The sequence below is a fragment of the Macrotis lagotis genome, chromosome X (assembly GCF_037893015.1).
Source record: "Macrotis lagotis isolate mMagLag1 chromosome X, bilby.v1.9.chrom.fasta, whole genome shotgun sequence".
In the NCBI taxonomy this organism is placed as follows: domain Eukaryota; kingdom Metazoa; phylum Chordata; class Mammalia; order Peramelemorphia; family Peramelidae; genus Macrotis; species Macrotis lagotis.
Window position 1 is genome coordinate 329,172,691 of NC_133666.1, and position 20,963 is coordinate 329,193,653.

At 35.7% G+C, this 20,963-nt stretch overlaps 1 protein-coding gene across 1 annotated transcript in view; it reads right to left on the reverse strand.

Annotated features, from left to right (window-relative positions):
• Positions 1–20,963, reverse strand: part of SLC9A3 (solute carrier family 9 member A3) — a 119,046-nt gene that overhangs the window by 17,255 nt on the left and 80,828 nt on the right. Inside the window, exons 5-10 of the mRNA XM_074206829.1 lie at positions 19,809–19,986; positions 17,803–18,023; positions 15,069–15,271; positions 4,581–4,670; positions 4,137–4,207; positions 3,219–3,348 (exon numbers count right to left, since the gene is read on the reverse strand). Of these exons, the coding sequence (XP_074062930.1) occupies positions 3,219–3,348; positions 4,137–4,207; positions 4,581–4,670; positions 15,069–15,271; positions 17,803–18,023; positions 19,809–19,986 (893 nt within the window). The remainder of the gene's footprint in view (positions 1–3,218; positions 3,349–4,136; positions 4,208–4,580; positions 4,671–15,068; positions 15,272–17,802; positions 18,024–19,808; positions 19,987–20,963) is intronic.

Sequence of the window (20,963 nt, forward strand, 5' to 3'; positions counted from 1 at the left end):
CAGGCAGTGACGCCTGTGTTGTGACAAGACCTCTCCTCATCATACCGTTGTACTTGTGTCAAAAGAAAGGGGACTGATGGTCATCACACTGAAAGTGAGGGGAGAACTTTTGACTGGGACTCAGAAGACATGGATTCTAGGGTAAATTGCCTCACCTTCCTGGGGCTCAATTTCCACAATTGCAAACTGAATGGCCAATGTCTCTTTTATCTCTAAATACTTGTGACTAAATAAGAAGAATTGATGGGTATGAGGAAATGGAATTGAATCTGGTGAAATCAGGAAAGGGTCTGAGGCCTAGCAAAATGGGCAAGTGATCATAGATGCCAGTGTGAGTACAAAGGGCCCGTGATGTTTACAAAGAAATAAAAACAGAGAGAAGGCAGTTGTGGGGTGCAGGGTGGGACTGATCGAAGATTTCAGAAGCCTAGGATGCTGCCATCCAGAGCAGGGTTTAGGATGGCACCAGCTGACAGAGAAATAGAATGATATCAGAATCTTGTTGGGGCATCGAAGTGGCTCAGGCCAGGACCTGGCCTCAGGAAGAGGCCCCAACCACTGGGGAAGTCACTTCTTTTTGCCTTTGTTTCTTCAACTGTAAAATGAGGATAATAATAATACCTACCTCCCACAGTCGTAGTGAGGATCAAATAAAATAATTATTGTGAAGTCTAGCACAATGTCTGAGTCATAGTAGATACTCTCTCTCTAAATTTGACATTAAATCCCTTGACCTGATTTTCTAGGCTTATCCTAGGCTGAACCTACCTGTTTCCTGCTTCTCATACTGAGAACACGCCATTTCCTGTCTCACAGCTAGAAGTCATCTCCATCTTCAAGAAGGCCCAACCCTTAACAGCTCAGGTTCGAACTGGCATCCTGGCAATTCCTGGAATTATCCTACACTGCCTCTGTTTGCATTTTGTATTGATTTCTATTAGTCAACAACTAATCCACAAGCATTTATTAAGAGCTCACTGTATGAGAGGCACTGAAAAGAAGAACAAGAAGTCATAAAAGTAGACTGGAGAAGATGAGGAAGGGATTTATGCAAACTTTACAACCTAGATGAACCAGCTTCTTTCTCCTTCTTAAAACATTATGAAAAGACAAAAATGAAACCATCTCTGACCTCAAATCGCTTATCATATATCTAGAGGAGAGATGTTTGAGTGTGTATATATGAATATATGTGCATATATGATGAATGTTCAAAATATATGTTATTTGGGGGAGAATAGCATTAGCAAATGGAAGGTGGAGGAAAGGCTTCATATAGAGGTGGTGTCTGAGATTCTTAAGCAGAAATGAAAAAGGAATACATTTCAGGCACGTGCTATTTGTGCAAATACATTCATACATACAAATCTACATATGCACACATATATGTATGTGATTATCTATATACACATATTATTATAATATTATATAATATATTAGTCTCATATGTAAATACAAATATAATTATAGCCATAATATAAATATAATAATAAAAATATAATTTTATTACTATATCTAATATATTAATGTATATGTTGCTACTGTAGCATCATGCATAATATAATATATGTATATACATGTGTTTATAGTATAAGATTATGCCTAATATTAATACATATAATCACAATAATACACACACACACACACACACACACACACACATACATATTCTAGGCCTTAGCTTCCTTACATGTAAAATGAGTGAGTTGGGTTAATTGATCTCTAATCTACTTTCTATCTTTCCATTCTAAGTACATGACTAACCAGGAATTATCCAGCTCTGAAGGAGAAAGTGAGGCTGGGACTTTGCATAGCCCTTCCTCACTTAGATCCAATTCACTTGCAAGTCATGGCGTTACCTCCCTGATGTCTTGGTCCTCTGTGAGAATGAAGGACAAATGAATTCTTACCTATTACATTTCCTTCAGGGCTATGAAGAATTGAATTGGACAGACCATGAGTCTAACTAGTATGTTAATTCTAAGATCTTAAGCTCCTAGGTGACATTGAGAGATGGCTGTCAAAGCAATGAGAGGCAGCCTTAGGAATGGAAACAGAGCTAGACACTCAGAATCTGGGGTTTGTCAGTCAGACAGTGTTGGCAAGGCAGCACTTGGTAATTCCAAAGAATGTCACTCAGTAAAACTGGAAACAGAACATGATCAGACAGCATTCACAAAGAATTTTAAAATTGTTCTATAGTAAAGGAAAAAGTATAAGGGTTAAGGTCAAAAGTCCAAAATACTTTTTGAAAGTACCTCAGCTGGAAATCAAAGCAATCCATAGTCATATGAAAAATTGCTCCAAATCATTACTTATTAGAGAAATGCAAATTAAAGCATCTCTGAGATACCACCTCACACCTCTCAGGCTGATAAATGTGACCAGAAAGGACAATGATCAATGTTGGAAGGGATTTGGGAAATATGGGACACTAATACATTGTTGGTGGAGCTGTGAACTCATCCAACCTTTCTGGAGAGCAATTTGGGATTATGCCCAAAGGACAACAAAGATGTGCCATACCCTTTGATCCAGCAATACTACTACAGGGTCTATATCCTGAAGAGATGATGAAAAAGGGTAAAAATATCACTTATACAAAAATATTTATAGCAGCCCTGTTTGTGGTGGCAAAAAATTGGAAATTAAGTGAATGTCCTTCAATTGGGGAATGGCTTAAAACAAACTGGTATTTGTATGTCATGGTACACTATTGTTCTATTAGAAACCAGAAGGGATGGGAATTCAGAGAAGCCTGGAAGGATTTGCATGAACTGATGCTGAGTGAGATGAGCAGAACCAGAACATATTCTGCACCCTAACAGCAACAGGGGGGTGATGATCAACCTTGATGGACTTGCTCATGCCTTCAGGGACAATTTTGGGCTATCTGCAATGAAGAATACCATCTGTATCCAGAGAAAGAATTATGGACTTTGAACAAAGACCAAAGACTATGGTTACCGTCAAATTAGAAAAAAAGTTATATTATTAGGTAATTTTACTATCTCATACTTTATTTTTTTTTTCCTTAAGGATATGATTTCTGTGTCATCACATTCAACTGAGATCAATGTATAACATGGAACCAATGTAAAGACTAATAGAATACTTTGTGTGGGGGTGGGGGAGGGAAGCAAGAATGCAGGAAAAATTGGTAAAACTCAAGATAAATAAAATCTTTCTTAAAACAAAGAAAAGAGAAAAGAAAATACCTCAGCCACATAGCTAATAGCATCCTTCAGGTTGAGCTCATGGAAAACATTCAGAATCCGGTCTCTGGACTTTTGGGCTGATCTTCTCATCAGTAATTTACTTAGGACTTTTCTATCGAAATTGGACCACCTAAAGATGTAAAACAATCCTTCAGCATCTTCATGTCTCAGTTTCTTTATTTGTAAATTGAGGGAACTGAACTACACAATAGCTATTTATACAGCACTTTTATGTTTGAAAGCTCTTACATCATTCATACATCTTTTTATTCTTTCCTCATAATTTGAAGACTGTCCTATCATTTCTATTTTACAGGGAAGAAGTCTGAGGTTCTGAAAGGAAAAGATAATTTAACCATAGGTCCACAGTTCATCAGGATCAAAGGCTCTAAGGACCAACTACAGCTCCCAGATCACCATGCTGCCTCTATAAAAGTGAACTTTAGGGTCTTTTCTAATTCAAAAATTCAAAAAGACTCAAAGTCTTCTCTGAACCGCTATACTTTTATGTTATTTGAAATTATACTCATCTTTATGCCATTTGATAAGTATTCTTAAATGATTCCATCCATATCAGACTCAATCCCATTTCTTTTGTATTCTCTAATTCAAATTAATTTTGTAATAAAACCCTATGTTTTTATTATATGCAGTGAGTGCTCAACAAATATTATTGATTGTCAACAAATAGCACATTGCTCTCAAATCTATTCTCCAATAAAGCTTTGGACTTCCTTAATTTGAAAAGACTTCATAAAATTATATTTTTATAAAGACAGATACATTTAAGGATCTCAACAAGCATGTAAAAATAAATGGTTATTATAGCAGTAAAATTAATAGAATCAAAGCCAAGAAAAATAGACATTATATTTTCTTAAATATTTAATTTCATTAAGAAGAATTAAAACCACTTACTTGTCTCTTAAGTAATTATGTCCTATTTGTCCAGATATATCTTCAATAGCAGAGAGAATATGATCAAAAGCCTTTAAAAATGAAGATATTTTCATTAATATACCTCAGAAACTGTACAGGGATTTTTTGTGTGTTCACTTTTCTCAATTTAGTCCTTTCTAGTCAGTTTCCCATTTCAATGCCTCCTTCCTTTTCCTTTGTCCTTTTCTTAATCATGGAAGATTAAGAGGGGTCACTCCCTTTTGGGAATTAATTTACTGGGTCTTAACTCTATTGCTTCTTTGGTTTTACTCATGGTCTGGGACACATGAAGGCAACATGAAAGGGAAGTTAGGCTCACCAAGAGCCTGGGGTAAATGCAGGCATCACTGATGCCCATCAGGCTGATTCACCTGGATGACACTAAGACTTTTTCCCTGTCTCACTGCCCTTGTGGGTTCTTACTCTGCCATGAAGCTTTTCATTGAGCTTCGGTTCTCGGTGTTCACTCTTCTTCACCTTCAACCATTGTACCAGGGGTTTGATGGTCAGACCCTGTAAGATCAGAGAAACTTACATTCAATTCTCAGTTATCTGTAGTCAGTCTACTCACACTTTGGTGCTGAATTCTACTTTTGTTATTAATATTTTTCTAATACTTTTATTGTTGTTGTTGTTATTATCTCTTTTATTTCCTTTTGGTCATCAGGGCTTATGCTGCTTAATGATGGGCTGTCAAATACAGTATTAGTACAGATGTCCCAAGTTTTATATATTTCAGTAAGACTCCCTTTCATTATTAGTACATCTTATCAGATACTGCAGCTGCTGAATAGCCAAGAACATAAATCTCTTCAGCAATAAGTGGTCTAAAGTATTTTGGAGTGAGTTGTTTTTCAGAAGAAAAATAGGGGAAAACAGGATTATAGGATCATAGATTAAAGTTTGAAAATATTTCAGAGACCATCCAGTTCAACAACTTTATTTTACAGATGAGGGAACTGAAGCCCAGTGAGGTTAAGTCTCTGACTAAGGGTCACATAAGTAATGTCAGGAATGAAATTTGATCCCAGATCTTTAAGACAATGAGAAGAGGTTATGAGGTATGTATAAAGAGAACCTGATCTGAATGAAAAGAAATGTGAAAGGTACTTGAAACAGCAGAATATTGAATTGAACTGTTTCTGCAAAATAACCTTTATTGATGCCTATGGTCAATATTATTTAATTCAACAAGGCTTTATTAAACTATTGCCCTTGTAAGATACTGTTCCAAGCAAAGACAAAAGTAAAATCATTTCTGCCCTCAAGGAACTCATGCCTGGGGCTTCACTTCATTGGTTCACCACTAATCTACTCTTTTTATTTTATTTTTTAAATTAAGCTCTGCTGTTTATGTTTTCAGGTAGAAAGCTACATACTTAACTACCATATCTCTTCTGAGAAAAGCAAACTGGAATAGACTGAAGTAAAGAGTTAAGCAAGAAGCTTTACAACTGCTTAGCTGGTGGTCTTTGAGAGTTACCTTGACCAAAGAATCGTTTTGTAACATCTTGGTATTAAGCATTTTTTACTTAAACTTAGTTAGCTCGGTTCTTAGATAAAAGATATACAATTAATCATTGGAAGGACATTCTGAAACTAGTGCTCTGATCACATCAGGATCACAATTATGCTATGATGTAACAATGGAGAGCTCCAGGACTGTAGGAGAAGATAAATTCAAATCTAAGTAGGTTGAAGGATATTTTAAAGCCAAAAACCCAATATTTTTGTATTACCTGTCATCCTGCATTACCCACGTCTTTTTCTTTTCCCCTTAATGTGAATAACCAAGGAATCACTATATGTTTGATTAAGCACTTGATTAACTCAAACTCATGTTATTTTAATCTATTAAAGAAGATGGAAATAAGGCTGAAAGAAATATGATTACACTACAAATTTTAATTTGTGTAGTCTCTAAAAGTTTACTTTTAAGAAGATCAGAATGTTAAACATTTGTGGAATTTTTCACATTTAAAACTGTTATGTGGAGTAGAGAGTAGATATGTTCTTTTTCATAATAGGGGCAAGGAGCCCCTGATTGCCAATCAGACCAATGGAAGAACAAGAATTTTGGATTACCTAGTCAGGATGCTTTGAGTCCTCCCCATCATGTTCATCTCCTTTCTCTGACTCCTTTACTCTTTCCTCCTGTTTGTTCTTTTTGCTCCTGTCCATGCCTCAAGTCTGACAGTAGCACTAATGCATTTTGGGGGTGAAGCTCGGGATAAATATGTTGCTAGTCCCTACCTTGGGGACAGTTAGGGGGCACAGTGGATAGAGTGCTGGGCATGGAATCAGAAAGACTCAAATCTAGCCTCAGACACTTCCATGCTGTCTGACCCTGGGAAAGTTATTTAACTTTAATGTGCTGGAGAAGGAAATGGCAAACCACTGGTATTTTTACCAAGAAAATCTCAAATGGGGTTACAAAGAATTGGGCATAACTGAAATGACTGAAAAAGTCCCTGCATTAGAACATGCTGTACCTATTTATATCACACATATTAGGTTGACAGTGTTGTAGATCTGGAACATGATCAATGTTGTATGTCACCAACAGGGAATGGGGAATCTCTAGTATGTGTCATCTCTACTTTTGGATTACTTTTAAAAAAATTATTTATCGGGGTATCTAGGTGGCACAGTGGATAGAGCAACGGCCCTGGCATCAGGCGTACCTGAGTTCAAATTCCGCCTCAGATACTTAATAATTACCTAGCTGTATGGCCTTAGGCAAGCCACTTAACCCCATTGCCTTGCAAAAAAAAAAAATCCTAAAAAAATTATTTATTAAAAAAACAAACAGACTTCTGTAGAATAGTATTTGGCAGAAATCTGACTCCTAGGGAGGAACTTTTGATATGAACTCAACATTATCTCAAGGGTGTTGCTCATGAGATATGTCTTCTATCACTCAGGTCAGATTTAGGGAAAGTTCATCGCATTAGAATAAAATGAAGTCCTGTTCCTGTGAGCCTTTTAGCATTCACAAACCTGGCCTTAGCAACAGGCACAATGTTTTCTGCATGCCTGATGTACCTCAGGGGCATTTTGAGCTGCAGGTTAATAATGGGATAAAATATTTTGAATGCATTGCACTGAGAATTTGCTGCCACTAAATTTACTAAGACCATTTCTTCATGAAATGAAGACCAAGAAAACCTGTTCCATCAGAACTCTCAGCATCTTACATATACATGCTCACTGAATTGCATGTTTATTTACAAGAATTTTGTGTCACAGAAAGATTATTCACTGGACCTGGGTCTCAGAAGGTACTTTTCTTACATCATAGATTCCTTTAATTCATTTCAAGGTTATTTGGAAAATTACTTCTCACATACAAAGAGCATAAAGAAAAGAAGTCAGAGTTCCTTCAGAAAAGGAGCTCCTGTTCAGATCCATGAAGAAAAACATTCTGTTTTCCTTAGGCAAGGGAACAATAAGCTACAGATATACTATAATAGTGCATTTATGCCATCATAAATATTTTCTTGTTTTTTCTAGTATTGATTAATAATATTTGTTAATAATATTTAATATAAAATGCAAAATATTTTACATTGATTATGATTTTCCCCTTCATATATAGAAGGTATAAATAATGCCCTCTTCCATGCTATCTGAAGAGGGGTTGGCTTCTACTCAAAGAGGGTAGAGAGTGTTGCTATGGATAGAGCAGATTAGTGAAGGGAAGTTGTTAGATTGCATGGGAAAGCTGTAATGGCTTCTTGACTCTGTCTTCTCACTCTTCCCGTATCCTACCCCAAACCAGGACAACTGAAGGAAAAAAAAATCATCTCTACCTTCAATTTTCCCATAACAAAGATGACTCATACTTATTACTTGTCCACAATAATTTCCCTGATCAAGAAAGAAAAATAGGGTTCATTATTTGTTGTTGTGCAGTCTTTTTTTCAGCTGTGTCTGATTCTTCATGACCCTATTTGGAATTTTCTTGGAAAAGATTCTGGAATGGTTTGCCATTTTCTTCTCCAAATCATTTTTACAGATGAAGAAATTGAGACAAACAGGAACAAATGACTCATCTAGGGTCACACAGCTCTTAAGTGTCTGAGGCCAGATTTGAACATCCTAACTTCAGGCCCAGCATTCTATTCAATGTGCCACCTAACTGCCCTCTCATTATTATCAGTAGGGTCTAAAACAATAGTTGTAATCTTCTGTCAATAAACATTTCTCAAGTATATTTTTGGTTTTGTTTTGTTTCTTTAGATACTATGGAATGTTCAATAAAGCTGAATCTTGACCTATTAAGGCTCTTATAACCAAGTTAGGGACATAAGATGAGTGAAAAGAATTTAGTAACCAAAACAATATTTTCCACCAGAATATTGAATCTAGTGGAAACTCTAGTGGTGTTTTTAATTAAGAGAGTCCTTCTGGTACCCTTTAAAGTTTAAAATCTGAAGTTCATACAATACAGATTATATTAAACTATTTTTTTACCCAAAAAACCTATCTTTAATGATCATTATGAACTTCTAAAGTATCATATTGAAACCCCAGGTTTAGATGCAGTACTAAACCTTGTGTCCATCATTTCTGTCAGAAGCAGGTAACATGCTTCATCATCAGTCCTCTGGAGACATGGTTTGATCTTTGCATTGATCAGACTTCATAAGTCTCTCAAAGTTGATTTTTTTTTTAGGTTTTTGCAAGGGAAATGGGGTTAAGTGGCTTGCCCAAGGCCACACAGATAGGTAATTACTAAGTGTCTGAGACCAAATTTGAACCCAGGTACTCCTGACTGCAAGGCCAGTGCTTTATCTACTACGCCACCTAGCCACCCCTAAAAGTTGATTTTCTTAACAATGTTGTCCTTGTATAAACTGTTCTCTTTAATGCTATCATTCCATATTACCCAGGATTCTCTGAAATCTCTCTTTCATCATTTATTACAGCATGATTTTTCATTACATTCACATACAACAATTTTTTCTGATATTCTCTAATTGATAGGTACCTTCTTTAGACTCCCCTTCTATTGGGAAGTTATTTTGCTATTAAGTATTTCTTCATCAGTATTATTTTCCATCTTCACACTCATCTCCCTATTCCTTCTTTTTTCCCTGTTGAGGTTGACATTTTTGTGCATGATCAATACTCTTCTAAGAATGAGATTCCTGTGATGGCGACTTTCTCATTCTCTACATTTGCATCCTCTTTTCACACAGCTCAATTATAAGAAATAACAAATGCTATCCCCTTCTTCCTCTTTCCTTCATAAGAGCATCCTTTTTTACCTCCCTTTTTTTTTTAGGTTTTTTTTGTAAGGCAAACGGTTAAGTGGCTTGTCCAAGGCCACACAGCTAGGTAATTATTAATTATCTGAGACCGGATTTGAACCCAGGTACTCCTGACTCCAGGGCCGGTGCTTTATCCACTATGCCACCTAGCCGCCCCACCTCCCTTCTTTCTTAAAATCTTCAGAACAGAACCAATCCATCCCTAGAGCCTCTATTTTGCTTATTTAATTCTCTCAACACTCTTTAGAAAAACATTGCATTTTCCCAGATTTTAAAAATAGATCATCATCATTCAGTTCCAACCATTTCAAGAAATTTACCTTTCTCTTTATTGTTTTTGTATTTCAAAGCTCCAACTTGGTTCTGATATTTTAATAAAAAAACTTGGCTGATCTCTTTCATTAAAGGCATATTTTTTTTCTCATTGTAAGATTATATTCAGTTTTTAAGGGTAAGTCATTTTTTGATTATAAATCTACATGTTTTTTCCTTTTGGGAAATTGTGTTCCAAGATCTTATCTCATCTATAGTAGAAGTTGCCAGTGTCTTTATGATTCTTAGGTCAGTGAGGTGGTGCAGTGGCTAGAATGCTAAGCCTGGAAACAGGAGGACCAGAGTTCAAATTTGGACTCATATTTGCTAGCTGTGTGACTCTGGGCAAGTCAATAAAACCTTTTTGTCTCAATTTCTTCAACTGTAAAATAAGTTGGAGAAGGAAATGGAAAACCACTCCAGTATCTTTGACAAGAAAACCCTCCAATGGTGTCACAAAGAATTTCCATGACTAATCAATTTAACAACAACAACAACAACAACAACAACATGATCCTCATTCTGGTTCTTTGACATTCAAAATAATTCTTTCCATATTCTTGTAGTACATTTTCTTTGATATAACAGATCTGACTTTGGCTATGACATTTTTGGGACTTCTTTCAGAAAGTGACTGTAGTATATTCTTTCTATTTTTACTTTGCCCTCTGGTTCTAATAGATCTGAGTGGTTTTTATGTGTGATTTCTTTAAATATAATATTTACTTTTATAAAAAAAATCATGATTCTTTTTTCCTCCCTCCAACTGAAAAAATATCTGCATTGACCATGTCCAAAAATGCATATCCTGCATTTTAAAACCATTATCTATTTGGATTGGGGTAATATAATCAGTTTTCCAAACTCAAGGCTTATCATTGCATTAATCAATGTTGTCTTTCAAAATTGTTTTTCTCTATGATGTTTTTGTTTTAGCATAAATTATTCTCCTTGTTCTGCCTCCTTCATTCTATATTAAATTAGAGTCTTCCCAATTTCCTCTGAAGTTATTTTTTTATTTGTTATGGCACAATAATATTCTATTACATTAATATACCATAATCTGCTTAGCTGTTCTCCAGCTGTTCCCCAGTAACTTTCATTTCTGGATTGAAGTTACCATAAAAAGAGCTTCTATAAATATTTTTGGTATTTATAGTTCCTTTTCCTACTTTCTTTAATCTCTGGAGTAAAGGTCTAGTAGTGAGATAGTTGATTCAAAGGATTTGTACAGTTTAATAACTTCTAGGGAATACTCTCAAATTGCTTTTCAGCATGACTAGACACATCCACAGCTCCATCAACAATGCATGAGTGTGCCTATTTTCTCATAGCTTCTCTCTCATCATTTTTCCTATTTTGTCATTGTTGATAATGTGATAGATGTGAACTGAAACTTGCTGTAATTTGCATTTTCCTAATTATTAGCAATTTAGAATGCTTTCTCATTGACTGTTATTGATAACTTGGATGACTTCCTTTGAAAACTATATGTTACCATGATCTCACAGTTTGGAGAATGGTGTTTGGTCTTATATATTTGACTCAATTCCTCTTATATTTTGGATATGAAACTTTACTCCAGAGAAACCAATTTCAAAGATTCCCCCCACCCCAGTTTCTTGTTCTTATTTTAACTGAATTATATTTCTGCGAAACTTTTCAGTTTTATAATCAAAATTTTCCATTTTTTTCTTATGTGACCTTCTCTTTAGTCATGACCTCTTTCCCTCACTATCAATTTAAAGGTAATTATTCTAATTAATCTTCTATTTACTTTTGTTACCCTTTTGATGTCAAGGTCATATATTCATTTGGAATTTGTCTTGGCATACAGTGTGAAATGTGGGTCCATACCTGATTAATGTCTTTCTGCTTCCTAGTTTTTTCAACAGATTTTGATAAAGAAGACCTAATACTAGAAATTGGGGTTTTAGGGTTTATCAAAAGGAACAGGTTGATGGTGCAGTGGATAGAGTGTGGGACCTTGAATCAAGGAGATTCATTTTCCTAGTCTCAGATATTTATTTACTAGCTATGTGACCCTGGGCAAGTCATTTAGCCCTGTTTGCCTCAGTTCCTCATCTGTAAACTGAGTTGGAGAAGGAAATGTCAAACCACTCCAGTATATCTACCTAGAAAATCCTCAATAGCATCATGAAGAGTCAGACTTAATTGAAATGACAACAACAACAAAAAGGTTTACCAACACTATGCTACTATGTTTGCTTGCTTCTCTTTGTGTGTAATTTGTTTCAGTGATTCACTCTCTATTTTTAACAAGTATCAAATTGTTTTAATAATTATTGATCATAATATAGTTTTAGATCTGGTAACTGACATGCTCACTTTATTTTATTTCACTTTAATTTCAATTTTTTTCATTATTAACCTTGATATTGTTGACCTGTTTTTCTTTATGAATTTCATTATTACTTTTACCAGTTCTATAAAATAATTCTTTGTTAGTTTGATTGGGTAGGCACTGAATAAGTAAATTAATTTAGGTAATATTGTCATGTTTATTATATTGGTTCAAATTATCCATGAGCAATTAATATTTCTTCAATTTTATTTAGGTCTATATTTCTGAGTCAGTGTTGAATTATGTAGTTCATAGAAATAACTTGATACATAAATACCTAAATATTTTATGCCTTCTATAGTTATTTTGAATAAACCTTCTCTTTCTAGATTTTCCTAGAAAGTTTTTCTTGATAATGTACAAAAATGCTGATAATTTATGTAAATTTGTTCTGTATTCTGTAACTTTGCTGAATTTACTAATTTATTCAGTTAATTCATTGTTCACTCCTTAGAGTTTTCTCAGTTAATCATCCTATTGTTTTCAAAAATGAAAATTTTATTTCCACTTTGCCTATACCTATTCTTTTTATTTCTCTTTTCTATCATTGCTATAGTTAGCACTTTTGGCTCTATGTTAAATAGTAGCAGTGACAATGGTCATTCTTGCTTTACTCTTGATCTTACTGGAAAGGTTTCAAAAGTTCTTTCATTAAAATAATGCTTACTATTTATTTTAGAAAAATATCATTTTTATTATATTAAAAAGGTTCATTTATTCCTATGATTTCTAGAATTCTTAATAGAAATAGGTGCTGAATTTTATCAAAAGTCTTTTCAGCTTCTATCAATATAATCCATTATTTTTATTATTTCTATTAGAAATGTGATTCATTGTATTTATATTTTCCTTGTTAAATTGATCCCATATTCCTGGTATCAATTGAACAGTCATGGGTATAATCTTTCCAAAAATGCTATAGCCTATTTACTAACCTTTTATTTAAATGTTTTGTATCAGTGTTCATTTCTTTCTCTGCTTGGTTTCTTGTTGGTTAAGTACCAAAATTACATTTTCACTTTGACCTCTGATTCCAAGACTTTGAGCATTTTTCATTTATAATTTCTTGAAATGTTGTATGCTGTCTTTTTGTTCATTATTTTTCATAAAGTCTGATAATTTTTAGGTTATTTCTCCTTGAATTGTTTTTCAGATCACATGCTATTAGTATATTTCTTACCTTTTCTTCTGTTGTTATTTTTTTAATTTTGTATTTTATTTTAATACTTCTTGTCTAAGTGAATTATTTTCTATTTTGGGCTATTCTAATTTTCAGGACATTCAATTTTTAAGTGAAATTTTCTAAAATTTCTTTTAAAATGTCATTTTTCTTTGCTATTCTTCCTGCTGTAGTTATTAACATTTCATATCTTGTTTCATTTTTCCAATTTCTCTTATAATTTCTGTGTCCTGTGTTCAAGACAATTTTTTTCTTTTTCCTATGCAACCCTGGAAGGGGTGGATGAGTGGAGAAATAATGGTACATTTTAAAGTTGTACTAGTATATTTGCCAGGGATCTGGGCTGCTCCAGGCTCTAGCCCATCACCATCTTCTCATCATCCTTGAATCCAACTATTCTTAAATTGTCTCTCCTTGAACTGTTTTCTAATCAGTGGTTGTATATCAGAGATATTATATCTTATACTAATTTTCCAATCTTTTTATTTTACTCTATTATTTCTTGCATTGTCAGGAGTCATTGCTTTCTGTTTGGACTATTCTAGAGTCTGTTTATTAGGTGAAGTTTCCTACTTCTTAGCTTTTTTGTGTGTGTCCTGGACTCTTTTGGTAGTCTTGGGGAACCTTTCTCAGAATGTTTTTTTAAATATATAACATACAATATATGGGATTACAAAGAAAACAAATTATTTTAAAATATAGTTAGAAAAATATTTTTAAAAAATTAAGGATTTCCTGAAAATCTATCTATAGACCCATTAGGCTTTAAGAACCCTTGATATAGTCCACCCTTCTTATCCCTCTCCTATACCATTATATAGATGAAGAAACTAAGACTTGGAGAAGTGAACTGATATTTACCAATGTGACATGTTTATGCCACTACAATTTGAACCCAGGTTTTCTGGTCTAAATGATCTTTCTACTAAATCACATAAACTGCTAATTCCCATCTCCACAGGGATGATATTCTTTTTTCTATTACTAGCTCAACCTTAGTAGCCAGAGATTAAAAAAAAAAAAATTCCAGAGTTCTAGAAATGCACATTAAATAATCAAAGAGAAGTTAAGACCTGACTCACTGATATTCGAATCTAACTGAAATTGGTATACCTCCTCCTCACCATTATTATGCTATTAATTAAGAATTTTTTCAAAAAAATGACCTCTTGGGCCAAATTAACCAAACTTCCTGTGTTAGTGGAATGGAAGTCACTTCCCACTTTGTAGGAAAAATGATTTCTGAATGTCAGCAGAGGCATATCTCTATAACACCATCCATCCATGGAGAACTGGAGAGACAATGAGCATACTTCCTCCTTCAGCAGTCTCTGGCACTACCTGGCTTTCCTGAAGAGAGTGGTACCTACGCAAATGACACATGTGGCCTTTTAGCCTCGGCAGGGTATTAAAAATGGCACCTACGTGCTCTTCCTCATTGACTTGATCCTTTCCTCTTGCCATAAAAAGGGGGATACTCTGGCTGGTGCTGAGTAATGCTAGATGAAATATTAACTTGGGCTTTGTTAATAAGCTACAGACTGAGGAAGAACTTTTTTTTTTAAATGCAGGACAAATTGTGTTGGGTCCCATGTGGTGCCACGTGAAAACCTATAAAACGGGTTCCTAGTTACTAAAATTACAAAGCCAATTAGGCTTCTGGTGCCTTGAAACACTTTGTAAAAATCATTTGTAGCTAATGACCTCTTTGGATTTAGGGACAGCCATTCTGCCTTAGTCCTTTTGTCTAAGTACATAAAACCTGGCTACTGAATTACCTGGAATATGACGGTAAAGAACACCACAATGATGGTGGTGCTCACAAAGAGATTTTTCGCCTTCACTTTCTTTTCATCCAAAAGAACAACCAGGGCATAAGCAACAGCTCCCCGGAGACCCCCGTATGACATAACCACTTGGTCTATTATCTCCAGTTGAACCATTCGATACTTGTTCAGAAGCCATGTTTGTAAGACCACACCTAGGGAAAAAAATAGGCATTGTGGTCTTAACACAGAAAACACATTTGCTTATTATCTTTCTTCTGAAATAATATGAAATGAAAAGTTTTTATTAAGTTTTGTCAGACCTGCTACCCAATTTTATCTTATTGCTCCCATCCCCCACTCCCCATTTTCAAAAAGAAAGCTCTAGGAAAATAATTTGCTTTTTAAAATTTTATTTTCATTTGGTTATTTTTCATCACTAATCTTCCTGAAAATCTGTCTAGAAGAAATAGACTCAGGAATTCATAGAAAACAGCACTCAGAGGATCTTACTTTCTTAAATTTGCATTCAGATGCCTAACAAGTGGATGAAAATAGGGATTTGCTCCTACCTAGCATTATAATTCAATTATCCAAAGAAGTAGAGGATGAGGTAACATAGTTCCATGATTGTTTTTTACTAAATAAGAAATCCCATGAATAGCATGATCAGAAATAATTTCTAAATTTCTTCTCCAACACTATTCTATTACATTTCTTTTATCACAGATGCATCTATAGACCACTTCTCACAGTCTTCCCAAGACCAGTGTCCCAAAATATCCAGTGTTAGCATATGAGAAAATCTGAAGTAAAGCTTGATAGCATTAGACTCTCTGTTAATGAGACATAGAGAAATATTCCCCCAAACCCTAAATGTAATAGCTTACTTAAAAATATGAACAGAGGTTTGACATTTCAATTTAAAACCCTCATCCACTAGGTAATGCAGGACATTTTCAATGTGTGTGATGGTGTGGACTCTAATTCTTTGTTTCTCAGCAGTCACTGGAAATGATTTCTATCTTGGATGGGTGAATATGAGCTGTAATTGTGTATGGTCTTACATCATTGTATCTCAACTTGAACTCAAGCTTAAAATTAGCTTACTGAATTATTTTCAATTGCAAAATTTAATGCCACAGTGTGAGGGTGGTGGAAAGAAACTTGAAATCTCTCATCTCCTTACTGTATGTTCTCATTGGAAGTTCTAACTTTTTATTCCCAACATGACTGCCAAAAAAGAGAAGGAAGTTTGTTCCTGTGTGGGAACTTAGTTGTATCAATGCCAACTCCATGAACAAAAACACAAGGAGTCAAATCTCTGAGCTGCCACTCCCTTCTTACCCACCTTGTAATACATTGGTAACCAATGGGAAACATTTTAGGCTCTACAAGTCACTCTACAGGTATAGAATTTATGTAATGTCCCTTGAAATGAGAACATCAGGATAGGCCTTGCTCATACTGAAAGGGTAAAAACTTTATTGGAAGACAAATGCAGGACAAAGCATCTCAAAATGGTTCTCCCCAAAATCCCTTCTCCACACCCCAATCACTTGCTTTGATTTTACTAGATTATAATTTTTGAATGGCAGATTCAAAGTCATTCTTTAACCAAATCAACCAGCCTATTCATTGCACCATTCAAAAGAGAATCAAGACCTTGGGCAAGTCACTTAACCCCACTACCTTGCAAAAAACCAGAGAGAGAGAGAGAGAGAGAGAGAGAGAGAGAGAGAGAATCAGAATTTGTGTTTCCTATGCAAAGTTTATAAATTGTGCCTCTACTCAAAACATTACCTTATGTCTTATTGTCAATCAATGTCATTGAATCATCACTATAAAAAAGTAACAAAATATCACTAGAAAAATATACATGTGCCATAAAGAGAATTTTGTGTTGTAAAATTTGTGTGTATAAAAAATAAAACTTAAGTGTGCTCTTTTCCCTCCTCCCTCTATAATGTTTTCTGGGTGGCTTAGTCCCAGCTCTGCTTCATTGTTTCTCCTTGACTCAAAAGTGCAGGAACCCATCTGTTGCCATCCTTAATCCACTATATAATCATAATGCTACTACTGTACCTTGATATGTAACTGGACAGTGAGAAAGTGAGCATTGTGGAAAGGATCATTAGTCTCTCAGTGTTTAGATTGTTGTTGTTGATGATGATGATAATGATTGTCCTTCCATTCTCAAAGAAGACCATGACATCAGGGAGGTGATGCCATGAGAAGCAAATGAATTGGATTTGAGTGAGGGGGTGCCGTGTTAAATTACTGGCTTCACTTTCTCTTCCAGAGTCATCTGAGTCCAGTGGCCAGGATGACTGGAGATGGCCCTGGATGTGAGGCAGTCAGGGTTAAGTGACATGCCAAGGGCCACTCAACTAGTAAGTGTCAAGTATCTGATGTAGGACTCAAACTCAGGTCCTTCTGACTCCAAGGCCATTTGCCGCATCACCTAGCTGTACTCTCAGTGTTTATAACAATTTGGTTTCTCAAGGAAATCTTTGTATTCTTCAGCTAAGGTGTTTCTCAACTTAAGAGACAAAGATTTGGTAGAAAATCTAATGAAGGTATCATGTGCTATGTTTCCAGAATTTCTTCTTCCTGCCTTGAGAACCCTTTCATTGAAAACATTCTCTGAAAGGTTCCTGACTCAGTTCTCTAAGGTATAATGTTGTGATGCCTTAGGATATGGGATCGTGTTCAGAATTAAGGGAGGCAGGTGGGGTTTTCTTACCAATGGCTCTGTAGACAGAAATGAAGACCAAGGTCAGGAGGATGAATGCTGTGTTCCAAGTCCAGATAGATGGATCTACAGCAGAGATTCCCAGGAACATAAAGATGATCGTTTCAGCTCCACTGGCCAACATCTTCATGGTATATCTCACTGTGGTGGCTGACTGTTCAGAAATATTAGCTTTCACGTATTTTTGACAGCATATGCCACAGAAGGTAATCCTGTAAAGATATCCACAATTACTCAGATAACGAATCTGGAAGGGTCTTAGAGATCCTCTATTTTTTTTATTTTATAGATAAGGATAATGAGGCCCCTAAAGCATTTGCTCCAAATCTGAAAATCAAAGACAGGTCTTCAATTTACATAGACAAGGCTGAGGAAGTCACTTATCAATCAGCCAATCCATTGGACAAGTCCTTGTTATGCCCATTGCATTGTGTTGGGCAGTAGGGAAGTTTTAAAGATAGTTAAGATCATCCTCTAGGTGCTTAAAACCTTGGAGGGGAAACTAGATATGCATACAGGTATAAGTAATTCAAATAAGAATATAAAATGCTATGAAAATCAGATAAAGGAAATAAATCACTTATAGCTTGGGTGGAAGGTAGAAACCAGGGACTTTTCCAGAGGACTTATATGGGTTATACCACTAAGGTTTTGTGGTTAGCCATTTAGTCATTTTAGCTTTGTTTTTTTGTGTTGAGGGACATTTTGTGACCCCATTTGGGGTTTTCTTGGCAAAGATACTGGAGTGGTTGGCTTATCATTTCCTTCTCCATTTTTTAATAGATGAGAAAACTGAGGCAAACATAGTTAAGTGACTTGCCCAGGGTCACACAGCTAGTAAGTGTCTGAGGCTGGATTAAACTTCCTGAATCTAAACCCAGTGCTCTATCCATTACACCAGCTACCTGCCAACCTGTTAAGATCAATTATTATCAATAAATATTGTTGATCCCAACCAATTTTTTGACTTATTTATCTCTCAAATTAAAGACTTAAAATGAATTAAATTAGCAATAGAAATCTCTGTAGTGATTTAAAAAAAAATCTTGTAAGGTGATGTCTAATAGGGTGAAGGAGAATTAAGAATTCTCCTTAACAATCAGATTACAGGGGTGGCTAGGCGGTGTAGTGGATAAAGCACCCACCCTGGAGTCAGAATTACTTAGGTTCAAATCCGGTCTCAGACACTTAATAATTACCTAGCTGTGTGGCCATGGGCAAGCCACTCAACCCCATTTGCCTTACAAAAAAAAAAAAACAACAAACCTAAAAAAAAATAAAAAAAACCAATCAGATTACAACCTAGAGAATTTTAGGCCTATAAACACCTACTTTTCCCCAATAACCATGTTTCTAATTTTCATTCACCAGATAATTGCTTCATCATCCATCTAATTTTATTTGTGAAAGTCCAGCATGAGGAACTATGGCCCACTGTCCCTCCTTTTTCTTCTCTTTGACTCTTTATGACCTGCAACATAGGGTCTTGGGCCATTTTGGGCCATTTTGCCCAAAAGCTTACTTTATGTCCTTTATGTCTATGGAGAAAGACTATGTCCTGATCATTTTGTATTCTCCTAAGCAATGTAGTCATATATGCATAGAGAAGGAGCTGAATGTTTCATTTTTTATTGCATACTCTTTGATGTCATGAGCTTCCCAAAGGGTTTTAATTCTAGAACATACTATACTTACCAATGATTACTAACCCAACCAAACTAAGACCAAACACAATCATCACTGGCATACTCCTTTTCTGTATTTCTTTTCTTTTCTTTTTTTGCAAGGCAATGGGGTTAAGTGACTTGTTCAAGGTCACACAGCTAGGTAATTAGTAAGTATCTGGGGTCACATTTGAACTCAGGACCTCCTGACTCCAGGGCTGGTGCTCTACTCATGGCACCACGTAGCGGCCCCCGTATTCATTTCCAAACAAGATTTGTGGTCTTACTGTTTTCTTGCAACTGATATTGCCAACTTAAAGAAGACATACTTACGCAAGAATGGCTGAGAGGGAAAGCATCTCAGAAGTGAGGTAGGACAGGTAGGAGAGGATGAACACAAATCCTGGCTCAATGATCCGGACATGTTTGGTGAACCGAGTCACCAGAGAGAGGAGGAAGGCGAAGATAATTCCAATGAGTGTGCCTCCCAAGCTCACCACAAAGAAAGACACTACAAGAGAGACAAGAAGCAACAACGCTGACTTTGATATAAAATGAATGGCCTCACTGTTCCAGGCATCCCAGGGCCCCAGGGTCGTGGGTGACAGCACTGGATGTGGCCTGTCTCTCATGATCATTTTTTCGTCATTCGTTGCTCAGTAACCCCATCCTACTGAGGATCAACAAGCTCTAGGAAACAAGAGACTGCATTCTCTGCTTCTCAGGGCTTTCTCTCATACATGAGCAACTAAAGTTCTAGCTACTATTTTCCAGGGGAGGAGAGAAGAGGAGGGTGAGAGTTCTTATTGTCAACTCTCAGGACCAACACATTTTCATAGTCTTCTAGAGACTTTGTTTGTTCCTCGTAAAAGCATTCCCCCTCCCCCTATCATAGACAGAAGTAAGGGAATTTCAGAATTTCTCCTTAAATGACCTGATACCATGGCCAATCATTTTAGCAAAGAACAGAAAATGATTATATTCTAAACATGAAGTAGAAAAATACTTCCTCTTGCAGTAATTATTTTAGGGGCAGATTACTCCTAAGAGTGTGTCATTTATCAATAGAGGTAATTAGATTCAATTAAATTTCTACAGTTATGTATGTGCCTATTAAGTTCCAGGCTCTGCATTAGGTGGTGAGAATATAGACAAAAAAAAAAAGAGCAGTTCCTGCACTTAGAATCTACTAGAGAGAGAACATGTTAGTATTAGCATAGATACAAGGTAAATATATATGAGAATGTGGGGAGGAAGAGGATCTTGCCCATGGTCACACAGTGAATAAGTATCAAGGGCAAGTCTTCTTGACTCCAAGCCCAGCGCCCTATCCACTATACCATGCTCCATCCATTAGAAATATAGTGATTCACAGATCACGGTTAGCACTTCCAGGCCAAGGTCACCAGAGGTCCAGAGTCAGAAGAATATGAAATCTAAAAGTGATGGGTCTCAGAATCACCAAGATACCAGGAGCCAAGTGCCACA